This window comes from Corylus avellana, chromosome 9, assembly GCF_965113065.1.
Source record: "Corylus avellana chromosome 9, dhCorAvel1.hap1.2, whole genome shotgun sequence".
Classification (NCBI taxonomy): domain Eukaryota; kingdom Viridiplantae; phylum Streptophyta; class Magnoliopsida; order Fagales; family Betulaceae; genus Corylus; species Corylus avellana.
In genome coordinates, this window is record NC_142498.1 from 2,514,343 (window position 1) to 2,540,141 (window position 25,799).

Genomic DNA, 25,799 nt, shown 5'->3' on the forward strand with positions numbered 1-25,799 from the left:
GGGGTGGCCCAACCCCAACTGGGGTGGTCCGGTCACCCCCAATGGAGTAGCCAGCTGTCCCTAAATTTTTATAATTTTTTTTAAATATATAATATTTTATTTTATTTTTATTAATGGGACATATATCCTATTTATGACCTCAAGATCTTTAATTATTAATTGGATATTCTTTAGTTCAAAATAGATTGGAGAGGATCCTATTCCTTTTATGTGGCGCTTTTCAATTGACGGTTAGAAGACAATTAAAGAGATCTATCCCAGGATTTTATGTTATTTTTCATGGATTTGGCTTAGGTACACTTTAAAAACTACCATGAATAGAGATTTCCGGCTGCCTCAAGCGTCAGACAATTTACCCTTTTTTTTTTAAAAAAAAAAAGAAAAAAAAAGAAAAGAGATATTAAAGGGGAATTTAAATTTGAAATATTAGCACCAAATTTAAAATTAAAGAAAAGAGATATTAAAGGGGAATTTAAATTTGAAATATTAGCACCAAATTTAAGGTATTAGCACCAAATTTGAGGCATTAGCATCAAATTTAAGAAGTTGAAATCTCTTTTGAGTGATGCCATCTCTAAAGGGTTAACCTACCACCCTTAAAAAAATAAGGGGTGGCTAACCACCCCATCTTGGCCATAGGGGGTGGCCAGACCACCCCATTTTAGCTTGGGGTGGCTCGCCGGCTAGGGGTGGCTGAACCACCCCCAAGGGTCATGGGTTGGTCCGGCCACCCCCTAAACCCAAACTAACAGAAAAAAAAAAAAAAAAAATCGATTGGCCCTTGGGGTGGCCAGACCACCCCCAAGGGACCGGTGGTTTGGGGTGGCCCAACCCCAACTGGGGTGGTCCGGTCACCCCCAATAAAGTAGCCAGTTGTCCCTTAATTTTTATAATTTTTTTTAAATATATAATATTTTATTTTATTTTTATTAATGGGACATATATCCTATTTATGACCTCAAGATCTTTAATTATTAATTGGATATTCCTTAGTTCAAAATAGATTGGAGATGATCCTATTCCTTTTATGTGGCGCCTTTCAATTGACGGTTAGAAGACAATTAAAGAGATCTATCCCAGGATTTTATGTTATTTTTCATGGATTTGGCTTAGGTACACTTTAAAAACTACCATGAATAGAGATTTCCGGCTGCCTCAAGTGTCAGACAATTTACCCTTTTTTTTTAAAAAAAAAAAGAAAAAAAAGAAAAGAGATATTAAAGGGGAATTTAAATTTGAAATATTAAAGAAAAGAGATATTAAAGGAGAATTTAAATTTGAAATATTTAAGAAAAGAGATATTAAAGGGGAATTTAAATTTGAAATATTAGCACCAAATTTAAAATTAAAGAAAAGAGATATTAAAGGAAAATTTAAATTTGAAATATTAGCACCAAATTTAAGGTATTAACACCAAATTTGAGGCATTAGCATCAAATTTAGGAAGTTGAAATCCCTTTTGAGTGATGCCATCTCTAAAGGGTTAACCTACCACCCTTAAATTTTAGTTTTGAATTCAAAAACAAGTTTTGAGGCATTAAAAACTAAATATTAACTCATAGAAATTTAACTAATAATAATAAAAAAAATAACATTTTTTTTTTTAAATTTTTTTTTTTTTTTTTTTAATATATGTTTGAAACGCACGGCTGCCAAATTGCAGGACTCAACTACCATATATGTGATGTACTTTTTTTAATGGTTAAGATTTAACTTTATTATTTTTTATTTATTATATTTTTTAATGAAATTAAATCTAAATCGTTGAAAGTGTAAGCACCTAATTCAAATCCATGTTTCCTGACCTTTGTTGAGAGGATTCAACTTAAGTGCTAAAAAAACAACAGTACCTCATCTTTAAAAATAATTAACGGTCCATAACAACCATGAAACAATATCTTCAGAGAGGAGGAGGAGGCTACTGCTTCAACGGCGAGCACCACAGCCGAGGCTTCCCCGCGGTGATGTCCAGCACCGGGAGCTGTTTGGCGAAAGCAAAAATAACATCGCCCAAGTGACCAGAGAGCACAGAGGCAGCAAATATGAAGATTTCCGTAAGTTTGTTGCTTTCCCATTTTGGGTTCTCAAAAGAAATGGTTTTGACTTCTCCGATATGGTTTCGTTAATAACAATATTTCAAAAAGAAAACAAAATATATATATTACAACCTGCGGTCCAGCAAGCTTCAGTTATACTCTTCTTCGATCTGGTTTCGTCAAGTTCCATCAATTATCTGTCGCTCGGCTAAACAACTCCTGAATCTGTTTTAGTTCCCAACTCCTGGACTTGCTGTAGGCCCTCTTCCTCCTCCTCCTCTGGCACCCACCAAAACAATGAGATTCTTAGATCCAGCAATGACAACATAACTTTCATTTAACAAGATTAAACACAAAAAATCAAAAGAACAGTGTTAAATATATTGGATAATATATTAGAAGCGGAAGAAAGAGAGAGAAGAGAGAGAGAGAGCGAAAGCACACAATGGACTACATTGTATTGACTCTTCTAATAATAATGAATACAGAGGCCTCTATTTATAGAGAGGCAGGTAACCTAATAGATTAAGGAAATATAAACCTAATATAATAAAGAAAGGTAAACCTAGTAGAATAAGAAAAGGTAAACCTAGTAGACTAATAATACCTAAAGAAGTAAATAACAAGTAATATTCTTAACATCCCCCCTCAAACTCAATGTGTAAACTTGAGTTTGAATAAACGAAAAGGGAAAGAAAAAGGAATTCGTCGAAAAAGCTGCTTGTGCCGAAACAATTGTTGAAGTAATGCCATAAAAGTTGTTAGAGACCAGTAGATTATGCCTGAATTTGAGCAATGCATTTAAGCTGGAGCTTGGTTCACATGGTTGTAATTTTGACTTGAAAACCATATACTAGTAATGAAGTAGCTCGCCTGGTCGGCTGAGAAAAGTAGGTTCGGTTAAAAGGAACTTGTTTGGCCCGTAACCCTTGGACCGTCTCGCCTTGTCGGCTGAACGAAAGTCTGACCCATCTAACTAGTAGATCGTCTCGCCTGGTCAGCTGAGATAAGCAGGGCCGGTTGAAGAGGCTAATCATGCCTGAAACCCTTGGACCGTCTCGCCTTGTCGGCTGAACTAAAGTCTGACCCATCTAACTAGCAGACCGTCTTGCTTGGTCGGCTGAGCTAAGTAAGGAGAAAAATGGCCGGTTGAAGAGGCTAATCATGCCTGAAACCCTTGGACCGTTAAAAGGTCTGATAAAAAAAAAATTCTCACTAGTAATGGATCAATGGCCTAGGAGAAGCTGCAGTGACCGGTGATGGCGGCATTTGACAAGGCATAAGTGGGCCGGTTGAAAGGGGCTTCTTTGGCCCGAAAACCCATGGACCTGAGGAAAGGTGGTCTGACCTGAGAGTGCCTACCGCAAGAAGAATGAACCAGATTGAACTGCGCCAAAGAAAAGGCTATGGAACCGAATTGAACAAGCATGAACCAAGTTGAACCACATAAAACAAACGCCTGAATTTGGATAAGAATCTTGTTTTCTGCCATATAGAGATGCCAAAAGCAAAAATAGACCACAAATTTGAAATTAGGACGAAAAATTGAGTAGAAAACACCTGGTCAACTTTTCAGTGGTCAAAGTCAAAGGTCAATGGTCAACGATAGAAAAGTCAACCCTGTCAAGGTGTTGACGTGGAATAGACGCTGACGTGGCTGATGTATTGACATTGCAGTGGCTGATGACGTGGCAGGTAAGCTGATGTGGCACAAAGGGCTGACGTGGCACTCAGGGATGACGTGGCACTCGGGGGCTGACGTTGCACTTAGGGCTAAGGTGATCGTTGGAGCTTCTGGCGCGTGTGGACACGCGCGATTGAAGGCGGCACGTGGATCTCACGCGCAAATATATAAGTGGCGGTGAGAGCGCGTGGAACACTAGATCTAGATTTTGGTTGCAGTTCTAGAGTCACGGGGAGCAGATCTATCAATCAGTGGCCTGAGAGAAGCAATCGGACCACCGTGGCGGTCGGTGGAGGAATTGTCGAACCTTTGGGCGGCGCGTGAGTGCTCCAATGGGACTGCATAAGGCAGCTCTGTGACAGTTGGCTTTCGGGCTTTCAAGCGGTATAGTGATCCGCTGAAAACTTCGAGGAGAAGATGGAGAACCGTGAGGGATAGAGGGATGGATGAGCCGGATAACACTGGCGGCGCTGGAAAACGTCAAAGACGTTTATTGGAGGCCACAGAAAGGTGGCTCGGATACCATGTTAAATATATTGGATAATATATTAGAAGCGGAAGAAAGAAAGAGAGAGAAGAGAGAGAGAGAGCGAAAGCACACAATGGACTACATTGTATTGACTCTTCTAATAATAATGAATACAGAGGCCTCTATTTATAGAGAGGCAGGTAACCTAATAGATTAAGGAAATATAAACCTAATATAATAAGGAAAGGTAAACCTAGTAGAATAAGAAAAGGTAAACTTAGTAGACTAATAATACCTAAAGAAGTAAATAACAAGTAATATTCTTAACAAACAGAACAGGTCTATTTCCAGAGGAGTTTGAGACACGCATCTTAAGTTTCTAAAGAGAAGACATGAGTTTAAGTCTTACACTTTACTTGGAGGATAGAGCAAACAGCTTGTACGAAAGTGAGAATCAACAAGGTAACAGCAGCTGTGGTAGAAGCGACCAACCAAGGAGTGCGAAGATAATCCCGTCTCAAGGAAGCCAACCAACCATGTGAAGGGTCCTCGTAGAATTCTTTCAACTTGTTACAAATATCATAATAATTGGAGCTCATGGTTGAATATACAATACTTGTTCCTAGACTGTTGATGAAAGTTGCATCATTGTTACCTAGGCCATTAACCATGATCCCCTTTCGACCAAGTAACCCCACATCTTTTTCACTCTGGATAAGAAAATGTAACATGAGAAAATAATCAGTAACATATGAGTCATTTGGATAGTGACATTGCTCGAAAGCCATTAGGTTTCGAGCATAAAGCTCTGTGCAATTGTCCAACGTAAAGCGAGGGATTTTCAACACTCCCTTCTCATAGTGTAGGTCAAGTAAGCATTTGCTTGAGCGATTCACCTCGAACTTCAATCCTACCTCACTCAATTGGGTTGCACCGTACATATGCTCAACTATTTGAGATTTTCTTCTTGGTAGACTTTGGGGATGAGGTAGGTAAAATTTTCTAAGCAAATCAACAAAGTGCATTATTTTCGGCTCAAGATTGGGAGAAAAATTTTGAATGTTGTAAAATTCAAAGTAGCGAAAGGTAAGCTCAGTGAAGGAAGGTAAGTCTCGGCGAGATGCAGATGCAAGCTCAAATAATTTCTCAATAATAAAAAAAGGAAGTTGATTTTCAAGTAACATAAAGTCCAGCACCATCCTAGCAGCCAACCATGGCTTTAATACTTTCCTGTCATCACGTGTCCATGCTGATCCTCCCCGCCAATTTCTGACGAAAAGCTCAACAATGAAGCTTGCATCCATCAAGATCATTTTCAAAAAATCATACCTGCTAAGTGGAATAACCTCTGCATAACATTGACGGACACTTTCTTCAGAATCCTCTATAGTGCATACTAAATTCTCCAAGTTTATCTTGACCCGTTCCATGAATTCCTTGAGATATCGTACTTTGTACTTTTCCATGATTTGCAATTTTTGATTGCCATGGTGAAAAGGCCCTATTGAAATAACCTGAGGAGTGTAGGCTTCTTCATTTAACTTGCGAAGGGGATCTGGAACCTTATAGATACAACATTCAGGTGATGAGAGAGGCTTCAAGCTTTCTACCTCTTTTGTGATGTCATTTACTAAATTTGCACGTTGATATTCATCTTTTATTGAAGCATTTGCTATTTGTTGAATTTCCGCACTTACTGGTTCTCCCATCTATCAAGTTGCCTTCCTTAAATTTCCTAATGACAAAGACAAGAGTCACTAGTAATAAAAATATTGGATGGGTAGTTTCCCATTTCCCATGATTCAAGTGATGCTGTGGAAAAAGAGAAATATAATTTCATAGACATATCAAGAGCAAAATACGGAGCCATGCTCAACCACTATTCTATTCTTACTAATTACAAGGAGAAAACAATACAAAATAGTTTAATTTTAGACTCGATCGTTTCCCACATTATATTGCCAATATTCCAACAACTCCCATTCTTATTACTACCACATTCAACCCTTCTTTAGACACTTCTCAACACAAATGCAACTGCCAAGATAATCAAGCACACAAGTTACAATACTATACAACTTATGAGATACAAATTACAATATTTAATAGGCAACACATACCGATTAAGACCACTTTTCCAAGAAACTCTTAGGTTTCAAAGACTGCCACAATGACAATAGCTCTAATAGCAAGAAATTCGTTGTTGATATTGTGACAACCTAGAAAAATCGCTAGCCATATCTACACTATTACTCCAAAATGACTAGTTAATTTAAAGCTTCTTATAATCACTTACAAATCCTAGTTTTATCTAGTAAGAACCAATGAATGACTTAGAACCATGAGTGTCTTTATAATCCACCCACTTTATGTGGGTTATTCATCTTCTCAATGTGAGACTCGGTTATTATAATCTCTCACCTTAAATCCTTAACGTTCTTATCAGAGCCATGTCATGCAGTGGTTAGTACCACATGGCATTATTCGGTTGCTCTCATACTATTTGTAATAATCCAGAGAAAGCTAGCCACATTTACACCATCACTCTAAAAACACTAGTCAATTTGAAGCTTCATATAATCATTTATAGAACCTAGTTTCACTTGGTAAGAAACTATAACTTAGAACCCCATGAGTGCCTTTCTAATTTAACAAATTTATGTGAGCTATTTATCTTCCCAATATAAGATTGGAATGTTATAGATATGATATTATAGGGAGGTTATTTTTATCATAGATCCTTTCGACATTGAATTCTAAAACATTTACTCCTAATGATATTATATCATGAGCTCACGCGTATCACACTATCCCAACTCAAATGTAATTAGGACACAAAATTTACTGGTTGATTGACTATCACATATTAAAAAAAGCTTTTTGGTAAGTTGATTTTGTGAAAGCCTTTGCATGAAAAATAAAAATGTTAAATAAATAAAAAATTCTAAGAGGTATCTCAATCGGCTAGCTAGGGATCTTGCCTCATGTTGCAGAAGTTATCAGTTCAAATCTCTCATGCCCACTCCCCTTAGGGCCAATTACTTATAAAAAAAATAAAATAAAATAAAAAAGTTGGAAAAGTAATTTTACAAACTGACATATCAGTTAACTCAACAAATCATATGTGCCACACTATCTCATCCTTTCCCCGGTAACAGGTTGAGTTCATAGCTGCTTCAATTATCAACGATGGTGAGGGCTTTCCCTATTGAGAGACACCAAGTACATTATGCTAATTAAAAAACGTTAAGAAAAAAAATTCAGAAACTTATAATGGAGGGGGTCAAATTGAACAAATTATATTCTCGTTTATATGAAATATGTTAAAATTTTGGGAGACCTAGAATTCATTGAGAGGCTACCATAAACTTTAAAAAAAATGTGAGAGAGTCCAACCCAATCCAAAGTCTCAAAAATAAGAGCAAGAGAAGAAGAAGGTTATTGGGATGTTGCAACTAGTTTTAGTAGTTGAGTATAAGCCACTTGTATGGTAATGTAGTTACGTAATTCTAGAAGTCGCTCTTGTATCCCTCTTATATCACTTTATGAATAAGGTGATTTTTAAAATTACCATTAGATCAAAATTCAATAATGATCAATCACAAGCCCAATTGTGATTTTAGAGGCCACATCATTCTTAGAGTGACACTAGAGAAAAACATGAGTGACTTCTACCATTACTCAACGTAATTATGTTTTGGTTAGCAGGGTAGAGTGTTAGTGTAGGAGAAGTCAGGGGGGTCTTTTATCAAACAAGTTGTGTGCGATGCAACTCCTACCCAAAGTGGAGTTTTACTTCATCCAATTCAATCCCAGTTTTACAAATTCCATCGTGCAATCCCATTTCCAGACACAACTCAATCACAGTAACCAATCAAAATGATAAAATATGGGAGCTTTTGGGGACATATTTCAGCTCAGCACCCTCCGGTGATGTGCAATCACCTTATTGTGAATGTAACATGTTTAAATCTTAAAATAAATAAATAAAACCCTAATTGTAAAACAAAATGTAAGGCTGTCAATATATAGCTAGGAATAATTAAAAGAAGAAAAAAAAAGAAGAAGAGCCGAATCTACATCAAATTTTACTAAATTTCAGGTCATTCACCTAAAACAACAACTAGAATGAAAAGCGGCGACGTTTAAGTTAAATCACTGCAAGCATAAACAATAGAGAAGAAGTGTATAAAACAGCGCGAGAGAGAGATTATTGGACCTTTTAATATTGCATTATATTTGGTATAAAGGAGAGAAGGCTTTCACCTTTAGCTTCGAAGTTCTGTAAATGAAGTGTAGCTCACAATGGATAGCTGGCCCTCCGTCTCTCTCCCCCTTTCGTGTGGTTCTTACAAAAAAAAAAATTAATCCAAGAAAGAAGAAAAAACAATGAAAAAAACACGGGAGCAGGCGAAGACGTGTAGGAATGCGTAAACTAATTGTTCACCGCACCATTTGGTTTGATTTGACCTGCGCATTTCCTAGAGTAAAGACTTAAGAACGTTGACGCGCAGACGCCAAAAAAGAAAAAGAAAAGAAAAGAACGTTGACGCGTATTCATCTTGCTTTCCTTTTTTTTAAACCATGTTTGAGGCGGCTATATCGATTAAAGTCGCCGCACAACATACATAAAATATCTTCTCCGTTCTTCCACAAAACCTATAATCAAGAGTTTCTAATTAACCTCTCAAGATTTCCAATAGACAGTACAATGGCCAGCGATGAGATGCTGTCAATTACTGCACAGCAACCCAGTGAGGGTGATCAGCTGAACCTGTTTACGATGTACCACCACGAGATCATGGATCTAATATCTGCAACCCATATTGTTCCCCCTGACGAACATTTTAATGCCGAACCTCTTTTCGTCGTCGTTAAAAACATTCTTAGGCGTTCCACCCAGATTGTCGACAATGTTTTACTGGTATATATTTATGTTTCTACCATCATATATATTCTTAGAAAATTCTCTTTTTTTATTTTTCACTTTTTTTCTTCTACTCCAATTTTATCTTCTAGTCCGAATTAAATAAAGGGATAAAGTTATTGTTAGTTAGTGATGATAATTGATGGGATTAAGTCAGTCTTTGAGGTTTCTGTCACTGATTATTACTTATGACTTGCTTATAGGGCCGGGAACCCCTGGAGAACCTGGAGGAAAAGATGTCCCGAGCCAGCTTAGATCCGCTACTATGCACACTCAAGCAACTTTCCTCTGAGGTAATTACAAATAATAGCATTTTTAATTTTTACCCCAAAAAAAATCTTGCACAATTAATAGCTCTTCTTTAGGATTGAGATGAATGTGATCACTTTTTCTGTATAGTTATTAAATTAGCAATTTTTTTTTCTTCATAATAACAAATGTGTAATTTTAGATGACATGCAAGGCCCCAGGTGTGGAAACTGCACACAAAACAACGATATCAATACTTAACAAACTCTCAACCTATTCATGGGATGCTAAAGCAGTGTTGACACTTGCGGCTTTTGCTTTGGATTATGAGGATTCTTGGCTCTTGCCAAGCCCCACTCATTGCACCAACTTGTTGAGTCAGCGGAAATTGGTGAACTTAACAAAATTATCATTGACATGTTGGACATTATCAACTCCATTTTGTGTGCCTCGGACCTGCTGGTGGGTGTCTATTGGATTATCATTACTGTTGTAGCTTGCACAACTCAGATGTATTGTCTCAAAAGCAACAAGTAAGTTCTTGTCCTTGACATGTACTATAGATGCTGTAATCCTTTGTTTGTGTGGAAATCACTGCCATGTCACAATTATAAGACTTGTTGTAAGGCAGTTGCTTAATTATTGGCTAATTTATAGGTTTGGTATGGACACCGAGTGTCACAATAAAATATTTGATATTGTCTGGTGGGAATTTTAATTTGATGTGGACTCCGAGTGTTAAAATAAAATATTTGATAGATAATAATATTGTCATTTCAATCTAATGCAAATGACCATGGTTGCCTGATTCAGGGACAAGACACAGAAACTACTTCCATCGCCAAGAAAATCAGTGAAACCTACGCCAGGCAAAGGATGCGAAGAATGCGTCAAAGGCAATTAGGTTAGCCACAAGGCTGATTTCATTCATAATTAAGGAAACATGTCCATTAAATCTGTTGCGCACACAATATAATGGCTTTAAAAAATGGGCAACAACGCTGACCCTCGATGCTTGTTCACTGTAGTGAAAATAAAGGGAGACAGGAAACTAAAGGAACTTTTACAAACACCTGACGAAATCACAAAGGTTTTGAAGGCGTTGATTTTCGCCAAGGATGATATGCAGCCTCTTATTGACGGTTCTACCAGCGAAATGGTGAGCTCTACAAATGCATTAAGAATTATCCTTCACACTTTACACTTGCTGCAAACTGAATATTATGGTACTTTGTTTGAATTATATACAATAGACACATTAAGAATAATCTATTTAACAATTCGAATTGAATTTTCACAATTGTGTTACAAAAACAGGTTAGCATCGACGTGCTGAAAAAGAAAGGTGTTTTATTGCTTATTTCTGGCCTGGACATCTCCAGGGATGATATCTCTGTGTTGAAGTCAATTTATGATGGAATAAGAGAGAAGGGGTATAATTACAAAATTGTATGGATCCCTATTGTAGAGCAGTGGACTGATGACCTACAAAAGAAGTTTGATATGTTGCGGTCTAGAATGCCATGGTACATAGTGCAATACTTTTCACCACTAGCAGCCGCAAGCATCAAGTTCATTAAGGAGGAGTGGTACTTCAAGAATGAGCCTATTGTTGTGGTGATGAACCTACAAGGAGATGTAGTTAACGACAATGCATTCCCCCTGATTCGGGAAGGAGGAATGAGTACCTTCCTTGTGATCACTCGGGCTATCATGGCTAGTCTTCACACGCATCCACCTGGACCCTACGCAGTAAAGTCATTTTCACAACTCTAAATTAATATACATACCTATTGTGTGCACATATTCATTCCTGCTTGTAGTTTTTTTTAAAAAATCATAATGTCATTTTACATAAAATTTAAGGTTAGACATATCTTGTGCAATCAGATTGAAGAGTACACTTTCTTCTGTGGAGGCAAGGACAATAGATGGATCGAACAATTCTCCAAGCAAGTGAACGTTTTGGCTGAGGATCCAATCACAGAGAAAGCATACATTTTCATAGAGTTGTCTTGCCTTGGAAAAGGCCCCATACAACAGCGTTTTTGGAAACTTTGTGGCTATGAAACTCAGAAGAAGACTGTTGACCCTGTGAACGAGGAAATCCAAAAGTTATTGAATTCCTTCAAGCATGAAAATAGATGGGCTGTGTTGACTAAATGGTCTACAAGGGTAGTTAGTGATCATGGGCCAACAATTCTAAAGGTCTTGGAGGCGTTTGAAGAGTGGAAAGTGAATGTACCTGAGAAAGGCTTTGAAATTTGCTTCAAAGAGTACCATGACAAGTTTCTTCAAACTGGTCCCCTGCCATCGACATCATGATTGGTAGAAGGATCCCAAAGCATATATGGAATACCTTACTATCCTTGTATCATGAACATTAGCTTTAAATGCTGCTACAAATCCCCACCAAATAAAGGTCAATGATCTTTTTGAACTATTTTATGATAATATTTTATTTTGTTGAATTTAACGGTATTGATTATGCTACATTATTTAAATTTTTAAATAATGTGATAAATACTCATCCCATAGCATCTTGTAAACTATTAGATCTATGAAATAAAATCTTGATCATAAAATGACTAACGTCCATTAATTCAAATCAAGAGGATAACCTATACTAGCAATATTATAGTATTAGTAAGTTTGATTGTGTAATGCTACTAAAAGATATATTTATTATTTACTGCGTTGGTAATTTGATGCCAATTTTAAAGTATCTACATAATCGTTTATGATAATGCGTAAGTAACAGTCTAACACAACGTTCTCAAGAGATAGCTCAATCGGCTGGGACTACGCCTAATAAAGCGTGTTAGGCGTGACTTGCCACCCATCACACGTGGGCCCCCACTAGTTCTATACTCCTTTTGGGCTTAGGAGACTTTTGTCCAAGTTTGATTTGGACTCCTTAACCGGCTTGTAGTAGTAGAAGTTTGAAGACTTACATGCATCGACTTTGTGCATATATATATAAAGGCATGAAGCCTTGTGTTTTATGTGTGCTTAAAAGGAGTGCGGAGGTAGCAAGCCATACAAGTGCAAAACTCAAGCACCAGTGAATCACAAAAGGGAGGGTGTGCCAAAACGTGAGAGAGTGTGTGCAAGGGCAGCAAGCTACATTGTTTTCTTCTTGGGGGTGTTTTTGGAGGAGCCAAAAACAAGTGAATAGAAGAAAATGTGCTACAAAGTAAGAGAAGAAAATAGAGATCAGTCGCCATCTGTTGCAGCAAAAGAAGAGTTTGTATATCTATCTTTTGTATTCTATTTTGAGAATAATCTTTCTTGTGTGATAGTGAGATTTTGGTGTATTAGGGCTTTGAAATCTGAGTAATTTTCTCTCAACTACTTTTGTACTCCATTTTTTTATAGTGAATTTTCTTCAGGTCGTCTCCGCCGGTGGATGTAGGCTAGTTAATCCGAATCACTTAAATCTTCGTATCGTGTGTGATTGCTTATCTTTGTTATTCCGCATTTTTCTTAATTTTCGCATCTCACAGGTTTTGAGAAATATGATTAATTTCCTAACAAAGCAGAGGTCACTAGTTCGAATACCCCTTCTTCCTCTTGTGCGGACATGTCAAAAAAAGAAAAAAAGAAAAAAGAAAAAGTGTAACACAACCCAATTATATATAACCTCTCTGTTCTTCATAGTGGTACAATGTACATGATCTCAAATAATATGAAATCACAACATTTCAAAATAATAAGCCCCATCAAACAATAACACGTCACAAAAAGATAGTCCAACAAAAACGTCCAAACACGACAAGATTGTCCAATAAAAAGTTAAAACCCCCCAATCAAAATATGCGATTTTGATTGAAACATGCAATACTCTACTCGGCTACTACCCTAATTATTCGTAGCAACAAGGAAACATTATCACTATTTTTATGGAAGTTGGAAATACTTTTCAAATCCTATATAGGACTTCATGAATACTTTTGATGGTTGTTTTGACATTGCATGCATTCAAAACTTCCTTCCTTAATTAGTATGGTTTATGGGTACGGCCCGTGGAGGGTTATCGAAGGACAGTTTTTCTTCAAATTGATTAGAAAAAATTCTTTTAATATAGTATATTAAACCGTAAATTTAATGATTTTATAAACAGCAAATTTCATAAAACATTGAAAGCAATTAAATACAAGATGAAATTAAGAACCACTCCGTCCCAACTCGCCTTTATCCATCCCCGGTGGTGGTGGTGCTGCACATCAATGCGCCATGGCATCAGGATATGCATGACTATCAACTTCTCTATGTATTCCATCATGAAAATTAAGCGCGTAACTCTCCGGATCATACTGAAATTGCATCCTCCTTTTCTTCTTCATTCCATGCATACCAAAACACCCCTAAACTCCTTCCACTTTGGCCTCCCCAATACCTCTGACTCCGACAACTGCTTCACCTTCCTCGTCATTTTATTCACCAACCAATTTTCTTCTTTCTCCTCCACACGTTGTTGCCGTTGCCGGAGTATATATCTTCCACGTATGCCATCGTAATTTGGGCGCCATCTCAAGCAAATCCCCTGGAAACAGCCGCAAGACAAGACGAAGATGTGATCTTCTCAGCTTCATAATCTTCAAAGCACTCGAGTTCTTCTAAATCATAATTTTCACTAAAGGAGACCAATTTTTCATGTGGGGTGGCCATGGGAGAGACACAGAAAAAGAGAAGAAGATCGAGAGTACGTAGTGCTTTTATATATGAAGGATTATTATAGAGACATAATCCAATACGGTGAAGACGAGGGTTCAAGATTCATTATATATATACATTTGAAAGAGTTTTTTGTATGTACGTCATTTTGTTTTTGGACTTTTGCAGTGTGCCGTATGGCACCTTTCAATTGACGGTTAAAAGACAATTAAAAAGACCGTTGTCCCCAGGACATCTATTTCTTTTCATGGATTTGGGTTAGGTACACTTTGAAAAACTACCGTATATGTGATGTACTTTTTTTAATGGTTAAGATTTAACTTGATATTTTTTTCTTTTTTCATAAAAAAAATTGAAATTCAGAAATTAAATCTGAATTGTTGAAAAGTGTACAGCACCTAATTCAAATCCATTTTTTATTACCTTATTTGTTGAGAGGATTCAACTCACGTGCTTAAAAAAAACTACAGTACATCTGCACGAAGCAATATCTTCAGAGAGGAGGGGGCTGCCACTTCAACGGCCAGCAGCACAGCCGAGGCTTCCCTGCGGTGATGTCCAGAGAGCACAGAACCAGCAACAATGAAGATTTCCGTAAGTTTGTTGCATTCCCATTTTGGGTTCTCAAAAGAAATGGTTTTTACTTCTTCGATCTGGTTTCGTTCATTACAATATTTCACAAAGAAAACAAAAATTTCTACAACCAGCACGCTTCAGTTATGCTCTTCTTCGATCTGGTTTCGCCAAGTTCCATCAATTATCTGTCGCTTGGCTAAACAACTGCTGAACCTGTTTTAGTTCCCAGCTCCTCCTCCTCTGGCACCCAACAAAACAATGAGATTCTTGGATCCAGCAATGACAACTTAACTTTCATTTAACAAGATTAAACACAAAAAATCAAAAGAACAGAACAGGTCTATTTGCAAATTTGAGAATGTTCATAGGCCAGAAAGATTCCCTCCAAATCATTACGAGAAAGTGATAAGTCAAAAAGAGATGATCCATGGACTCAACCTCATAGGGGCAACAAGAATCCATTTCATGCTGAGAGGGGAAGAAGGGAGAAGATTCCATCCCACCTTCCAGAGGAGTTTGAGACACGCATCTTAAGTTTCTAAAGAGAAGACATGAGTTTAAGACTTACTTTGCTTGGATGATAGAGCAAACAGCTTGTATGAAAGTGAGAATCAACAAGGTAACAGCAGCTATGGTAGAAGGGACCAACCAAGGAGTGCGAAGATAATCCCGTCTCAAGGAAGCCAACCAACCATGTGAAGGGGCCTCGTAGAATTTTTTGAACTTGTTACAAAGATCACAATAATTGGAGCTCATAGTTGAATATACAATACTTGTTCCTAGACTGTTTATGAAAGTTGCATCATTGTTACCTAGGCCATTAACCATGATCCCCTTTCAACCAAGTAACTCCACATCTTTTTCACTCTGATAAGGAAATGTAACAGGAGAAAATAATCTGTAACATATGCGTCATTTGGATAGTGACATTGCTCAAAAGCCATTAGGTTTTGAGCATAAAGCTCTGTGCAATTGTCCAACGTAAAGCGTGGGATTTTCAACACTCCCTTCTCATAGTGTAGGTCAAGTAAGCATTTGCTTGAACGATTCACCTCGAACTTCAATCCTACCTCATTCAATTGGGTTGCACCGTACATATGCTCAACTATTTGAGATTTTCTTCTTGGTAGACTTTGGGGATGAGGTAGGTAAAATTTTCTAAGCAAATCAACAAAGTGCATTATTTTCGGCTCAAGATTGGGAGAAAAATGTTGAATGTTGTAAAATTCAAAGTAGCGAAAGGTAAGCTCAGTGAAGGAAGGTAAGTCTCAGCGAGATGCAAATGCAAGCTTAAATAATTTCTCAATAATAAAGAAAGGAAGTTGATTTTCAAGTAACATAAAGTCCAGCAGCATCCTAGCAGCCAACCATGGCTTTAATACTATCCTGTCATTAGGTGTCCATGCCGATCCTCCCCACCAATTTCTGACAAAAAGCTCAACAATGAAGCTTGCATCCATTAGGATCATTTTCAAAAAATCATACCTGCTAAGTGGAATAACCTCTGCATAACATTGACAGATACTTTCTTCAGAATCCTCTATAGTACATACTAAATTCTCCACGTTTATCTTGACCTGTTCTGTGAATTCCTTGAGATATCTTACTTTCTACTTTTCCATGATATGCAATTTTTCATCGCCATGGTGAAAAGGCCCTATTGAAATAACCTGAGGAGTGTAGGCATCTTCGTTCAACTTGCAAAGGGGATCTGGAACCTTATAGATACAACATTCAGGTGATGAGAGAGGCTTCAAGCTTTCTACCTCTTTTGTGATGTCATTTACCAAATTTGCACGTTGATATTCATCTTTTATTGAAGCATTTGCTATTTGTTGAATTTCCGCACTTACTGGTTCTCCCATCTATCAGGTTGCCTTCCTTAAATTTCCTAATGACAAAGACAAGAGTCACTAGTATTAAAAAAATTGGATGGGTAGTTTCCCATTTCCCATGATTCAAGTGATGATGTGGAAAAAGAGAATTAGAATTGCATAGATATATCAAGAGTAAAATAGGGAGCCATGCTCAACCAGTATTCTATTCCTATTAATTACAAGGAGAAAATAATACAAAATACTTTAATTTTAGACTCTCGTTTCCACATTATATAGCCAATATTCCAACAACTCCCATTCTTATTACTACCACATTCAACCCTTCTTTAGACACTTCCCAACACAAATGCAACTTCCAATATAATCAAGCACACAAGTTACAATGCTATACAACTTATTAGATACAAAGTACAATATTTAATAGGAAACACATACTGATTAAGACCACTTTTCCAAGAAACTCTTAGGTTTCAAAGACTACCACAATGACAATAGCTCTAATAGCAAGAAATTTAGTGTTGATATTGTAACGACCCAGGAAAATCGCCAGCCATATCTACGCTCTTACTCCAAAAAGACTAGTCAATTTGGAATATCTTATAATCACTTACAAAGCCTAATTTTACCTAGTAAGAACCAATGAATGACTTAGCATAAAAAATGCCTTGATAATCTACCTACTTTATATGGGTTATTCATCTTCCCAATGTGAGATTTGGTTGTTATAATCTCCCACCTTAAATCCCTAACATCCTTGTCAAGACCATGTCATGTAGTGTTTAGTACCACATGGCATTATTCGGTTGCTCTCATACCATTTGTAATAATCCAAAGAAAGCTAGCCACATTTGCGCCATCACTCCAAAAACACTAGTCAATTTGAAGCTTCGTATATATAATCATTTATAAAACCCAGTCTCACCTAGTAAGAAACCATAACTTAGAACCCCATGAGTGCCTTTATAATCTAACAAATTTATGTGGGCTATTCATCTTCCTAACATAAAATTGGAGTGTTATAGATATGATATTATAGGGAGGTTATTTTTAGCATAGATCCTTTCGACATTGAGTTCTAAAACATTTACTCCTAATGATATTATATCATGAGCTCACGCGTATCACACTATCCCAACTTAGATGTAGTTAGGACACAAAATTTATTGGTTGATTGACTATCACATATAAAAAAAGCTTTTTGGTAAGTTGATTTTGTGAAAGCCTTTGCATGAAAAATAAAAATGTTAAATAAATAAAAAACTCTAAGGGGTACCTCAATCGGCTAGCTAGGGATCTTGTCTCATGGTGCAGAAATTATAAGTTCAAATCTCCCATTTCCCACTCCCCTTAGGGCCAATTACTTATAAAAAAATAAAATAAAATAAAATAGTTGGAAAAGTAATTTTACAAACTGACATATCAGTTAACTCAACAAATCATATGTGCCACACTATCTCATCCTTTCTCTGGTAACAGGTTGAGTTCATAGCTGCTTCAATTATCAACGATGGTGAGGGCTTTTCCTATTGAGAGAGACCAAGTACATTAGGCTAATTAAAAAATGTTAAGAAAAACAATTGAGAAACTTATAATGGAGGGGGTCGAATTGAACAAATTATATTCTTGTTTATATGAAATATGTTAAAATTTTGGGAGACCTAGAATTTATTGAGAGGCTACCATAAACTTTAAAAAAAATGTGAGAGAGTCCAACCCAATCCAAAGTCTCAAAAATAAGAGCAAGAGAAGATTAAAGTTATTGGGATGTTGCAACTAGTGTTTGTCAGTAGTTGAGTATAAGCCACTTGTATGTTAACGTAGTTAAGTAATTCTAAAAATCACTCTTATGTCCCTCTTTTGTCACTCTATGGATAAGGTGGCTTTTAAAATCACCATTTGATCAAAATTAAATAATGATCAATCATAAGTTCAATGGTGATTTAAGAAGCCACATCATTTTTAGAGTGACATAAGAGACAAACAAGAGTAACTTTTTGAGTAGCATTACTCAAAGTAGTTATCTTTTTGCTAGCATGGTAGAGTGTTAGTGTAGGAGAAGTCAGGGAGGTCTTTTATCAAACAAGTTGTGTGCGGTGCCACTTCCAGCCGAAGTGGAGTTTTACTTCATCCAATTCAATCACAGTTTTACAAATTCCATCGCGCAATCCCATTTCCAGTCACAACCCAATCACAGTAACCAATAAAAATGACAAAATATGGGAGCTTTTGGGGACATATTTCAGTTCAGCAACCTCTGGTGAAGTGCAATCACCTTATTGTGAATGTAATATGTTTAAATCTTAAAATAAATAAAAAAATAAAACCCTAATTGTAAAACAAAATGTAAGGCTGTCAATATATGGCTAGGAATAATTAAAAGAAAAAATAAAGTCGAAATTTTACTAAATTTCAGGTCATTCACTTAAAACAACAACTAGAATGAAAAGCGGCGACGTTTAGGTTAAATCACTGCAAGCATAAACAATAGAGAAGAAAGTGTATAAAACAGCGCGAGAAAGAGAGAGATTATTGGACCTTTAACATTGCATTATAATTGGTATAAAGGAGAGAAGGCTTTCACCTTTAGCTTCTTCTATAAATGAAGTGTAGCTCACAATGGATAGCTCAGCTGGCTCTCCGTTTCTCTCCCCCTTTCGTGTGGTTCTTAGTTTGCATTTATTTATTTTAAAAGAGATGAGTTTGGTCATTTAAAGAATGATGATGAAAGAAAACATGCAGCAAGAAGAAAAAACAATGAAAAAAAGGGCGCAGGTGAAGACGTGTCAACTTTTTTAAAGAAATGCATAAACTAATTGATTTAATTTACGCATGCCCAACTTTAAAAAAATAAAATAAAAAATTACGCAAGGTCAACTTAAAAAAAAAATTACGCATGCCGTAATAAACAATTATTATTATTATTATTATTATTTTTCAGAACTCGAAAGGAGTACGAAGACTCACTTTTTTTTTTTTTTTTTTTTTAATTGATTAAGGAAAGGGTTACAGGAAAGGATCCTTTCCACTCCTGATCCAAAAGGAAGAAAGAGAGGACGATCCTAAAAACGAAAAAGGGGTGGGCTCCCCAACAATAGACCCAAAACAAACTAAAGCAGTGTGGAAATAAATACAAAACGTAAGAAATGGGACAAACAAGTGCCCCGGTCCTCTCAAGGGGCCGCGCAAGGCGGTTTCAGATGCAAAAGGGGCACAGATTAAGGCGAACCTATCTGAACCCCCACTTGTAACCAGCAACAACCACCAAAAGGAGGTTGAAGTGATAAAAGCACTGCTAGAGTCCGTACTAAGGACTGTTGTAAAGAGAGGAACCACCACAAATTCAGTTACAGAAGTCTCCACTAAAGAAATAAACCAATAAAAAGCTAGGAGACAGCAACCCACAAACCTCAAAAACAACAAAAAACGACAATACATAAAAGCAACAGGAAAACAACAACAAAAAGACCAGAAAACAGTAACAATGGCCGGGGAACGGAGAAAGGCGTGCACTGACAGGCGCGTGGCGCTGACGCGCCGGCGCGTGAGATCCACGCGCCAACGCGTGGTGGTCGGATCCGGCCGAAGGAGGTGGCGTTGGGAAGTTGAAAGGCCGAGAAACAAGGTGAGATGACGCGTGTTGGTGGAAAACTGACCGAAGAGGCTAGATCTAGTTTTTCTCAAAACTAGATCTAAAAACCCAATCAGTTTTGAGGAGGCGGGCGGCGCTGTACAGCGGTGAACGGAGGCTGATCGAAGAGGATGAAGGAGGCCGGAGCTCCTGGTCTGGTCGGACTGCACAACAACAAAAACAACAAAAGAAAACACCAAAAACAAGAAATATAGACAGAGAAGAGGGAGGAGAATGGAGAAAAACTCCATATCTCCTCCTCAGAAAAACCTCACTAAGGAGGTGGCTGCTCTCACCAGGGAGATGGAAGAAAAAAAAACGAAGGTTGAAAAAATTTCTAGAGAGAGGTTAGAGCCTCCCTCTCTGGAATTTTTGTACGAAGACTCACATTACAAGCCTAACAAAAAGGCTAAAAACAAAACCTCATAGAGGCCTAAAACAAGCAACCCAAAACGAGCTGCAGAACACCATACTTAGCAACAAAACCTACTGCAGCAAAATCTGCAGAAAACAACCAGTTGCTATAACAACAAACACTAACAACTCAGAAAAAAATGACTAAAAAATCAGAACTGTAAAAATTCCACTGCAGCAGCTTTCCTCAACAAAGCATATCTGCAGGCAGGTTCCATAAGGAACAAAGTACAGGATTTTCCCTGGTTTTAGGAAACTTCCTTCTCCGGTTCTCCCAGTTACTCTACTCCGAACTTCCCACAAGATCTTTACCAAAATCTGCTCCTCAGTTATCGGATGTCCTGCATGCTGAATCTCATTTCGAGTACACCAAATATGATACAGAGCAGACCCCAAAGCCAGACAACAAAGCAAGGACTTTAGAGTTTTGCAAACCCAATTGCTGCATCCCATCTGAACAATATCATCCCATATGAGAGGAGGATTATCTACTCTGCATCTAGCCATACAAAATCTCCAAATTCTATAACAGAAACTACACTCAAAGAATAAATGGTCACGGCTCTCCAAATGGTTTCTGCAAAACCAGCATTTTACAACTCCTTGGTATCCCCATTGCATCAATCTAACCCCTGTAACCAACCTGTCTTTCATGGCAAGCCACAAAATGAAGGCATGCTTAGGAATGGCAAGAGGGAACCAGACAATCTTCCACCACTCAATTTGGTCTTTTTTCTCCCTTAAAGCCTGCCAAGTCTCAGAGCTAACAAAAGCTCCTTTTCTAGATACAGTCCAGATAGGATGATCTCTAGGGCCAAAGCTAACTTCAGAAAGCTTGGATTGGATTTCCACCAAGGCATCAGACCTTGCAGGTCTCAAAAACCAGTCACCATTGCGAATAACAGTAGATAACTTTGCCTCCACACTGCTTTGAGTATCATAAACAGCTCTAACCCATACTTTTCCAATAAAATTCCATCAGAATGCCAAGAGTACATCCAAGATGAATATTTTCCCCATCTCCCACCTCAAACCTCAAGAATCCTTTGGCAATGTCCCTCTAAGAGTACACCATGAACAATTTCGAAGAATGCCAACACTCCAGAAACTCTTTTGTTTCAAAAAGTTATCTTTAATCCAAGACACCCAAAGAAAACTAGACCTAGCAAAAATACTCCAAATGTGCTTAAGCATAGAAGTTTTATTCCAAACTTCAAGTATTTTCAAACCCAAACCACCCTCCTTCTTTGGAAAGCAAACATCAGCCCAAGCCACTTGCCTTAGCAGCTTCAACATCCTTTCCATTCCATAAAAACCTATTGAATTTATGCTCAATCCAAAATGTGGTGGCGGGCCACCCCTTTTTATATATATATATATTTGTTTTTAATTTTTTATTATTTTATTATTTTATTTATTTTTAAAAGTAAAATAATAAAAAAAAAATTTAATGCACCACGTGGCGGGTTGATGGCCTTAGGATCTCTAAGTAGAGATCCTAGCCATCAACTGGATCCTCTCCAATCCATTTTGGACTGGAAATGATTTTTATCTCTCAAACTATCACCCAATTGATAATGTATCTCCAAACTTTCAATTTTGACAATGTTCTAGCTTTCAAACTGCTAAAACATTGTTAATGTCCTCTCAAGGCAAGCAAAAAGATAAAAATGCTCCTATAAATTTCTCAAAAAGACAAAAATACCCTTATAAATTTGAAAAACATTAAATTTTTTTTTAAAGAAAATTTTAATTTAAAAAATTGATTTTTTTATTTTATTTTATTTTTAAAAAAAAAACGATGACGGTGAAGACAAATTCGACGACGACGGTGAAGAAGAAGTGTGATGGCTTCGCCGTAGCGCTCTCATTACAAGTGTCTCTCCCATAAGCATCTACCTGTCTACTATCCATCTATCTATCTAATTTTTCTAGGGTTTGCAAACGATTTGATTTCTTTTCTTCATTTCCTTTAGGGGGGGTTTGGTTTTACCTACGAGAGTAGACGACAGTGGCGGCCAAGGGCAGACCAGCCATCCCGGAATTTATTTATTTTTAAAAAAATTTGTTCCAAAAAAAGATTTTTTTTTTTAAAACAAAAATTTTATTCTTTTAAAACAGAAATTTTTATTTAAAAAAATATAAAATGAAAATGTTCAATTTTTATAAAAAATCGAATTTTTTTTTAATTTTTTTTCTTATAAAAGAGAATTTTTTATTTTTAAATTTGGTCACTACTTGGATTTATTATTATTATTTTTTGTTTTGGTTTTTTTTTTTCTTCTAGAAGTTTTAGTATTTTTTGTTTTTATTTTACTAAGGGTAATTTCATCATTGGGGGAACATTGACAATTTTTGGTAGTTTGGGAGGACATTGTCATAACTGAAAGTTTTGGGGACATTGTCAATTATTTTGTAGTTTGAGGGGAGTATGTGAACTCTCCCCTAATACTTTATATGTTAGGCCCCACTTATTAAAATTTTAAGCGCACATATGAAGAAAAATATTTAAGTATTAATTAAGTGATTAAATTTATATATTCTTATAAACTTAAACTTTTAAAACAAGTAGTAATTTAACATTGAACCTGTCTCTTAATTGGCAGATATGTCATGGAAGACAAGGAGTTAATGGTGAAACTCATAAATTAGCAAGAGAAATTGTGCAACAAATTATAGACAAAATATGGAGCGCTGGCTCTCTCTCTCATTTCCTTCGTAAAAAATGAAATGTTGTAGGTTCCGGGTGTAGCTTGTTTGAAACTTAAAAAGAATATAAAAAAAAAAAAGCGTAGAAACGCTTTTAAGGGTTAAAAAAAGCCATATAATGACAAAAAATGACTTAAATACTCTATTTCTTAAACACAATCTCAAACATGCTCTTAATCATCCAAAATTATAAAATTTGTCTTCCATATATATCAATCAACTGATGCATCCTCTTTGAGAGCATCATCAACCGATAGATCAACTTAAGCCCATGTTAGGTTGATGTTATTAGCTGACAAAGTAGCAAAACTTGTCTACTCTTTGAGTATGCACTACAAAAAAAATAGGATTTTCTGACGTGGCTACAGTACATGTATTGTTGCCACGTCATTAATTTTCTGACGTTGGAATTTTACTACGTCAGAAATTTTTTTTTCTGACGTGTGAATAGTACCACGTCAGAATTTTCTGACGTGTTAGTTTTAACACGTCAGAAAATTCTGACGTGTTAAATACTCCAACGTCAGAAAATTGTTACAAATTTTAAAACATAAAAAAATATATATTTTCTGACGTTGCCACGTTTGCTGCGTCAGAATTTTTCTGACGTGGCGGTGTGCCACGTCAGAATTTTCTGACGTGGTGCACTACCACGTTAGAATTTTTCTGACGTGGCACACCGTCACGTCAGAAAATTATGATACAAGAATTAATTATTTATTGTATATATATAAATAAATAATTATATAATTTTTTTCTGAATTTTCTGACGTGGTGCTTTACCCGTCATAAAATATATTAATTAGATTTTAATCTTTTTATAAAAACTCCTGACGTGCCATGTGTGGTACGTCAGAAAATTCCTGACATGCCAGGTGACATGCTACACATGGCACGTCAGAAATTCCCTCAATACTGTTGCAAAAATATGGGCGGGATTTTAAAAGTTTTTCCTCTTCTTTTTTCCTTCAACTTTTTACTCTTTTTATTCTTTCCCCCATCATTTATTTCTCCCACTCTCTCTCCTCTCTCATTCTCCCTTTAATTAATTCTCCACACTCTAGATCTGCACGTTTTCTCACACACTCTCTCTCTCCTCTCTCAATCTCCTAGCCTGCTTCTCTGCACATGATTGCACGGCAGCTCCCTCTAGATCTAGAGGGAAACAATGAAAGCAGCAAATCGAAGAAGAAAGAAGAAGAAGAAGAAGAAAAAGAAGAGGAGAAGAGAAGCAGAAGACAAAAAAAAAGAAAAAAAGAGAAAGAAGAAGAGATCGATCTCTTCTAGAAGATAAGAAGATTTTTGGGTTTTTGAAGATTTGTTGAGTTTGGCATTTGGGTTTTTGGGTTTTCAGATTGATTTTTTGAAGATTTTTTGGGTTTGAATTTTTGAAAATGGAGATTGAAAAGAAGAGAGAGAGAGTGAGAAAATGGAGATCGAGCTGGCCGGAGAAAAGAAGAGAGAAAGAAAAAATTGAGAAAAGAAGCAAAAAAATTTTCGTTTCTCTGCACCTCTCCTGCAGAGAAACGAAAATCTCTGCACCGGCCACTTGAGTGGGGTGCAGAGAAATTCCTAAAAAAAAAAATAATTGAATTGAAAATTAATTTAAATTAATAAAGAAAAAATCTCTGATTAATTTAAATTAATAAAGATTAAATTAATTTAATCTCTAGACCACTCCTGCAAAAAAAATTTTAAAAAAGAAAAAAATTTATTTTCTGACATGGTACATTCACCACGTCAGAAAATTTTCTGACGTGGTGAATGTACCACGTCAGAAAATTTTCTGACGTGACATTTCTACCACGTCAGAAAATTTTCTGACGTGGCATCTCTACCACGTCAGCAATTTTTTCTAACGTGTGGTATATTAGAATGTCAGAAAATTCTGACGTTCTACCCTCTAACACGTCAGTAAAATTTTTTTGCTGAATCAACACGCGTCAGAAACGACACGTCAGAAAAATTTTCTGACGTGTCAGACACCAAGAAACGTCAAAAAATTTCCGTAAAAAAAAATTTGTTTTATTGTAGTGATGTCGTGCCTACGTAATTAAAAGGACCCAATTCAAAACTTGTGCAGCAGAATCAGCACCAACCATAGGGGGCTTCAAGCGTGTAGCTATGGAAAATGATGAGTTATTCATCCAGTATATATAAAATACCAAAAACAGCGTAGAATTATTTTTGAAAACAGTCAAACGACTCAAACAGACCAAATAGTTTTGAACAATAACGTCCAGTTTCCCTCTTTATAAATGTCCGTAACATGAGATAGCACATTGTAGAGCCTCAATGCAACACAGCAAAGAGGCTTATCAGTTTATTAACAAAACTGATCAAGCATCAATGGTGGACAAGTGGCTTCAACCGCTACATCACAAACTGGCCAAGTTTCACTTTCCATGGGTACACGAGTTGAAACTTTCATTCAGGATTCAAATAAATATGTCCACAATAACAGCTCTGGTGGCAGTTTTTCATATCATATCATGTTTTAGAAGGAGAAAGGAGATGAGCAGTTGGGGAGAGACTTTTGGACACTTTTATGTGTAACAACGGAGAAATTTTAGACGTTAGAAATAAATGAGT

At 36.6% G+C, this 25,799-nt stretch overlaps 2 protein-coding genes and 2 pseudogenes across 5 annotated transcripts; 1 reads left to right on the forward strand and 3 right to left on the reverse strand.

Annotated features, from left to right (window-relative positions):
• Window positions 1–1,854: 1,854 nt before the first annotated feature.
• On the reverse strand, window positions 1,855–8,548 carry LOC132189228 (UPF0481 protein At3g47200-like). Of its 2 annotated transcripts, none has more exons than XM_088510522.1 (3): window positions 8,456–8,548; window positions 4,599–5,924; window positions 1,855–2,315 (listed from the first exon to the last, which is right to left on the reverse strand). In XM_088510522.1, coding segments are annotated over exons 2-3 (1,302 nt in total). In that variant the 5' UTR covers window positions 5,899–5,924; window positions 8,456–8,548; the 3' UTR covers window positions 1,855–2,313. The 2 variants fall into 2 exon arrangements, with proteins under 2 accessions (XP_088366648.1, XP_088366647.1); XM_088510521.1 differs by having other exon boundaries at window positions 1,855–2,312; window positions 4,601–7,394.
• Window positions 8,549–8,822: 274 nt separating this feature from the next.
• On the forward strand, window positions 8,823–11,771 carry LOC132190621 (protein SIEVE ELEMENT OCCLUSION B-like; annotated as a pseudogene). The gene is made up of 7 exons (XR_015909097.1): window positions 8,823–9,113; window positions 9,320–9,409; window positions 9,568–9,898; window positions 10,179–10,261; window positions 10,394–10,524; window positions 10,683–11,117; window positions 11,256–11,771. The product of XR_015909097.1 is annotated as a protein SIEVE ELEMENT OCCLUSION B-like (transcript).
• Window positions 11,772–15,148: 3,377 nt separating this feature from the next.
• Window positions 15,149–19,096, reverse strand: LOC132189578 (UPF0481 protein At3g47200-like; annotated as a pseudogene). The gene is made up of 2 exons (XR_015909150.1): window positions 19,038–19,096; window positions 15,149–16,509 (listed from the first exon to the last, which is right to left on the reverse strand). The product of XR_015909150.1 is annotated as a UPF0481 protein At3g47200-like (transcript).
• A 1,061-nt stretch (window positions 19,097–20,157) lies between these two features.
• LOC148583578 (uncharacterized) lies at window positions 20,158–22,535 on the reverse strand. Its single transcript, XM_088510448.1, has 4 exons — window positions 22,496–22,535; window positions 21,142–21,457; window positions 20,731–20,997; window positions 20,158–20,248 (listed from the first exon to the last, which is right to left on the reverse strand). Exons 1-4 carry the CDS (start codon window positions 22,533–22,535, stop codon window positions 20,158–20,160), a joined length of 714 nt encoding a protein of 237 aa, XP_088366574.1.
• Window positions 22,536–25,799: the final 3,264 nt, after the last annotated feature.

Coding starts and splice junctions, on each gene's coding strand:
- LOC132189228 (XM_088510521.1), bottom strand. CDS start 5,898: ATGGGAGAACCAGTAAGTGCGGAAATTCAACAAATAGCAAATGCTTCA. Junction 2,313..4,600: donor TGCTCTATCCTCCAAGTAAA/GTGTAAGACTTA, acceptor GGGTGCCAGAGG/AGGAGGAGGAAGAGGGCCTA.
- LOC148583578 (XM_088510448.1), bottom strand. CDS start 22,535: ATGGCTGGTCTGCCCTTGGCCGCCACTGTCGTCTACTCTC. Junction 21,458..22,495: donor CGCCACTGTCGTCTACTCTC/GTAGGTAAAACC, acceptor TTATTGGAAAAG/TATGGGTTAGAGCTGTTTAT. Junction 20,998..21,141: donor TGGCTTGCCATGAAAGACAG/GTTGGTTACAGG, acceptor TTGTATGGCTAG/ATGCAGAGTAGATAATCCTC.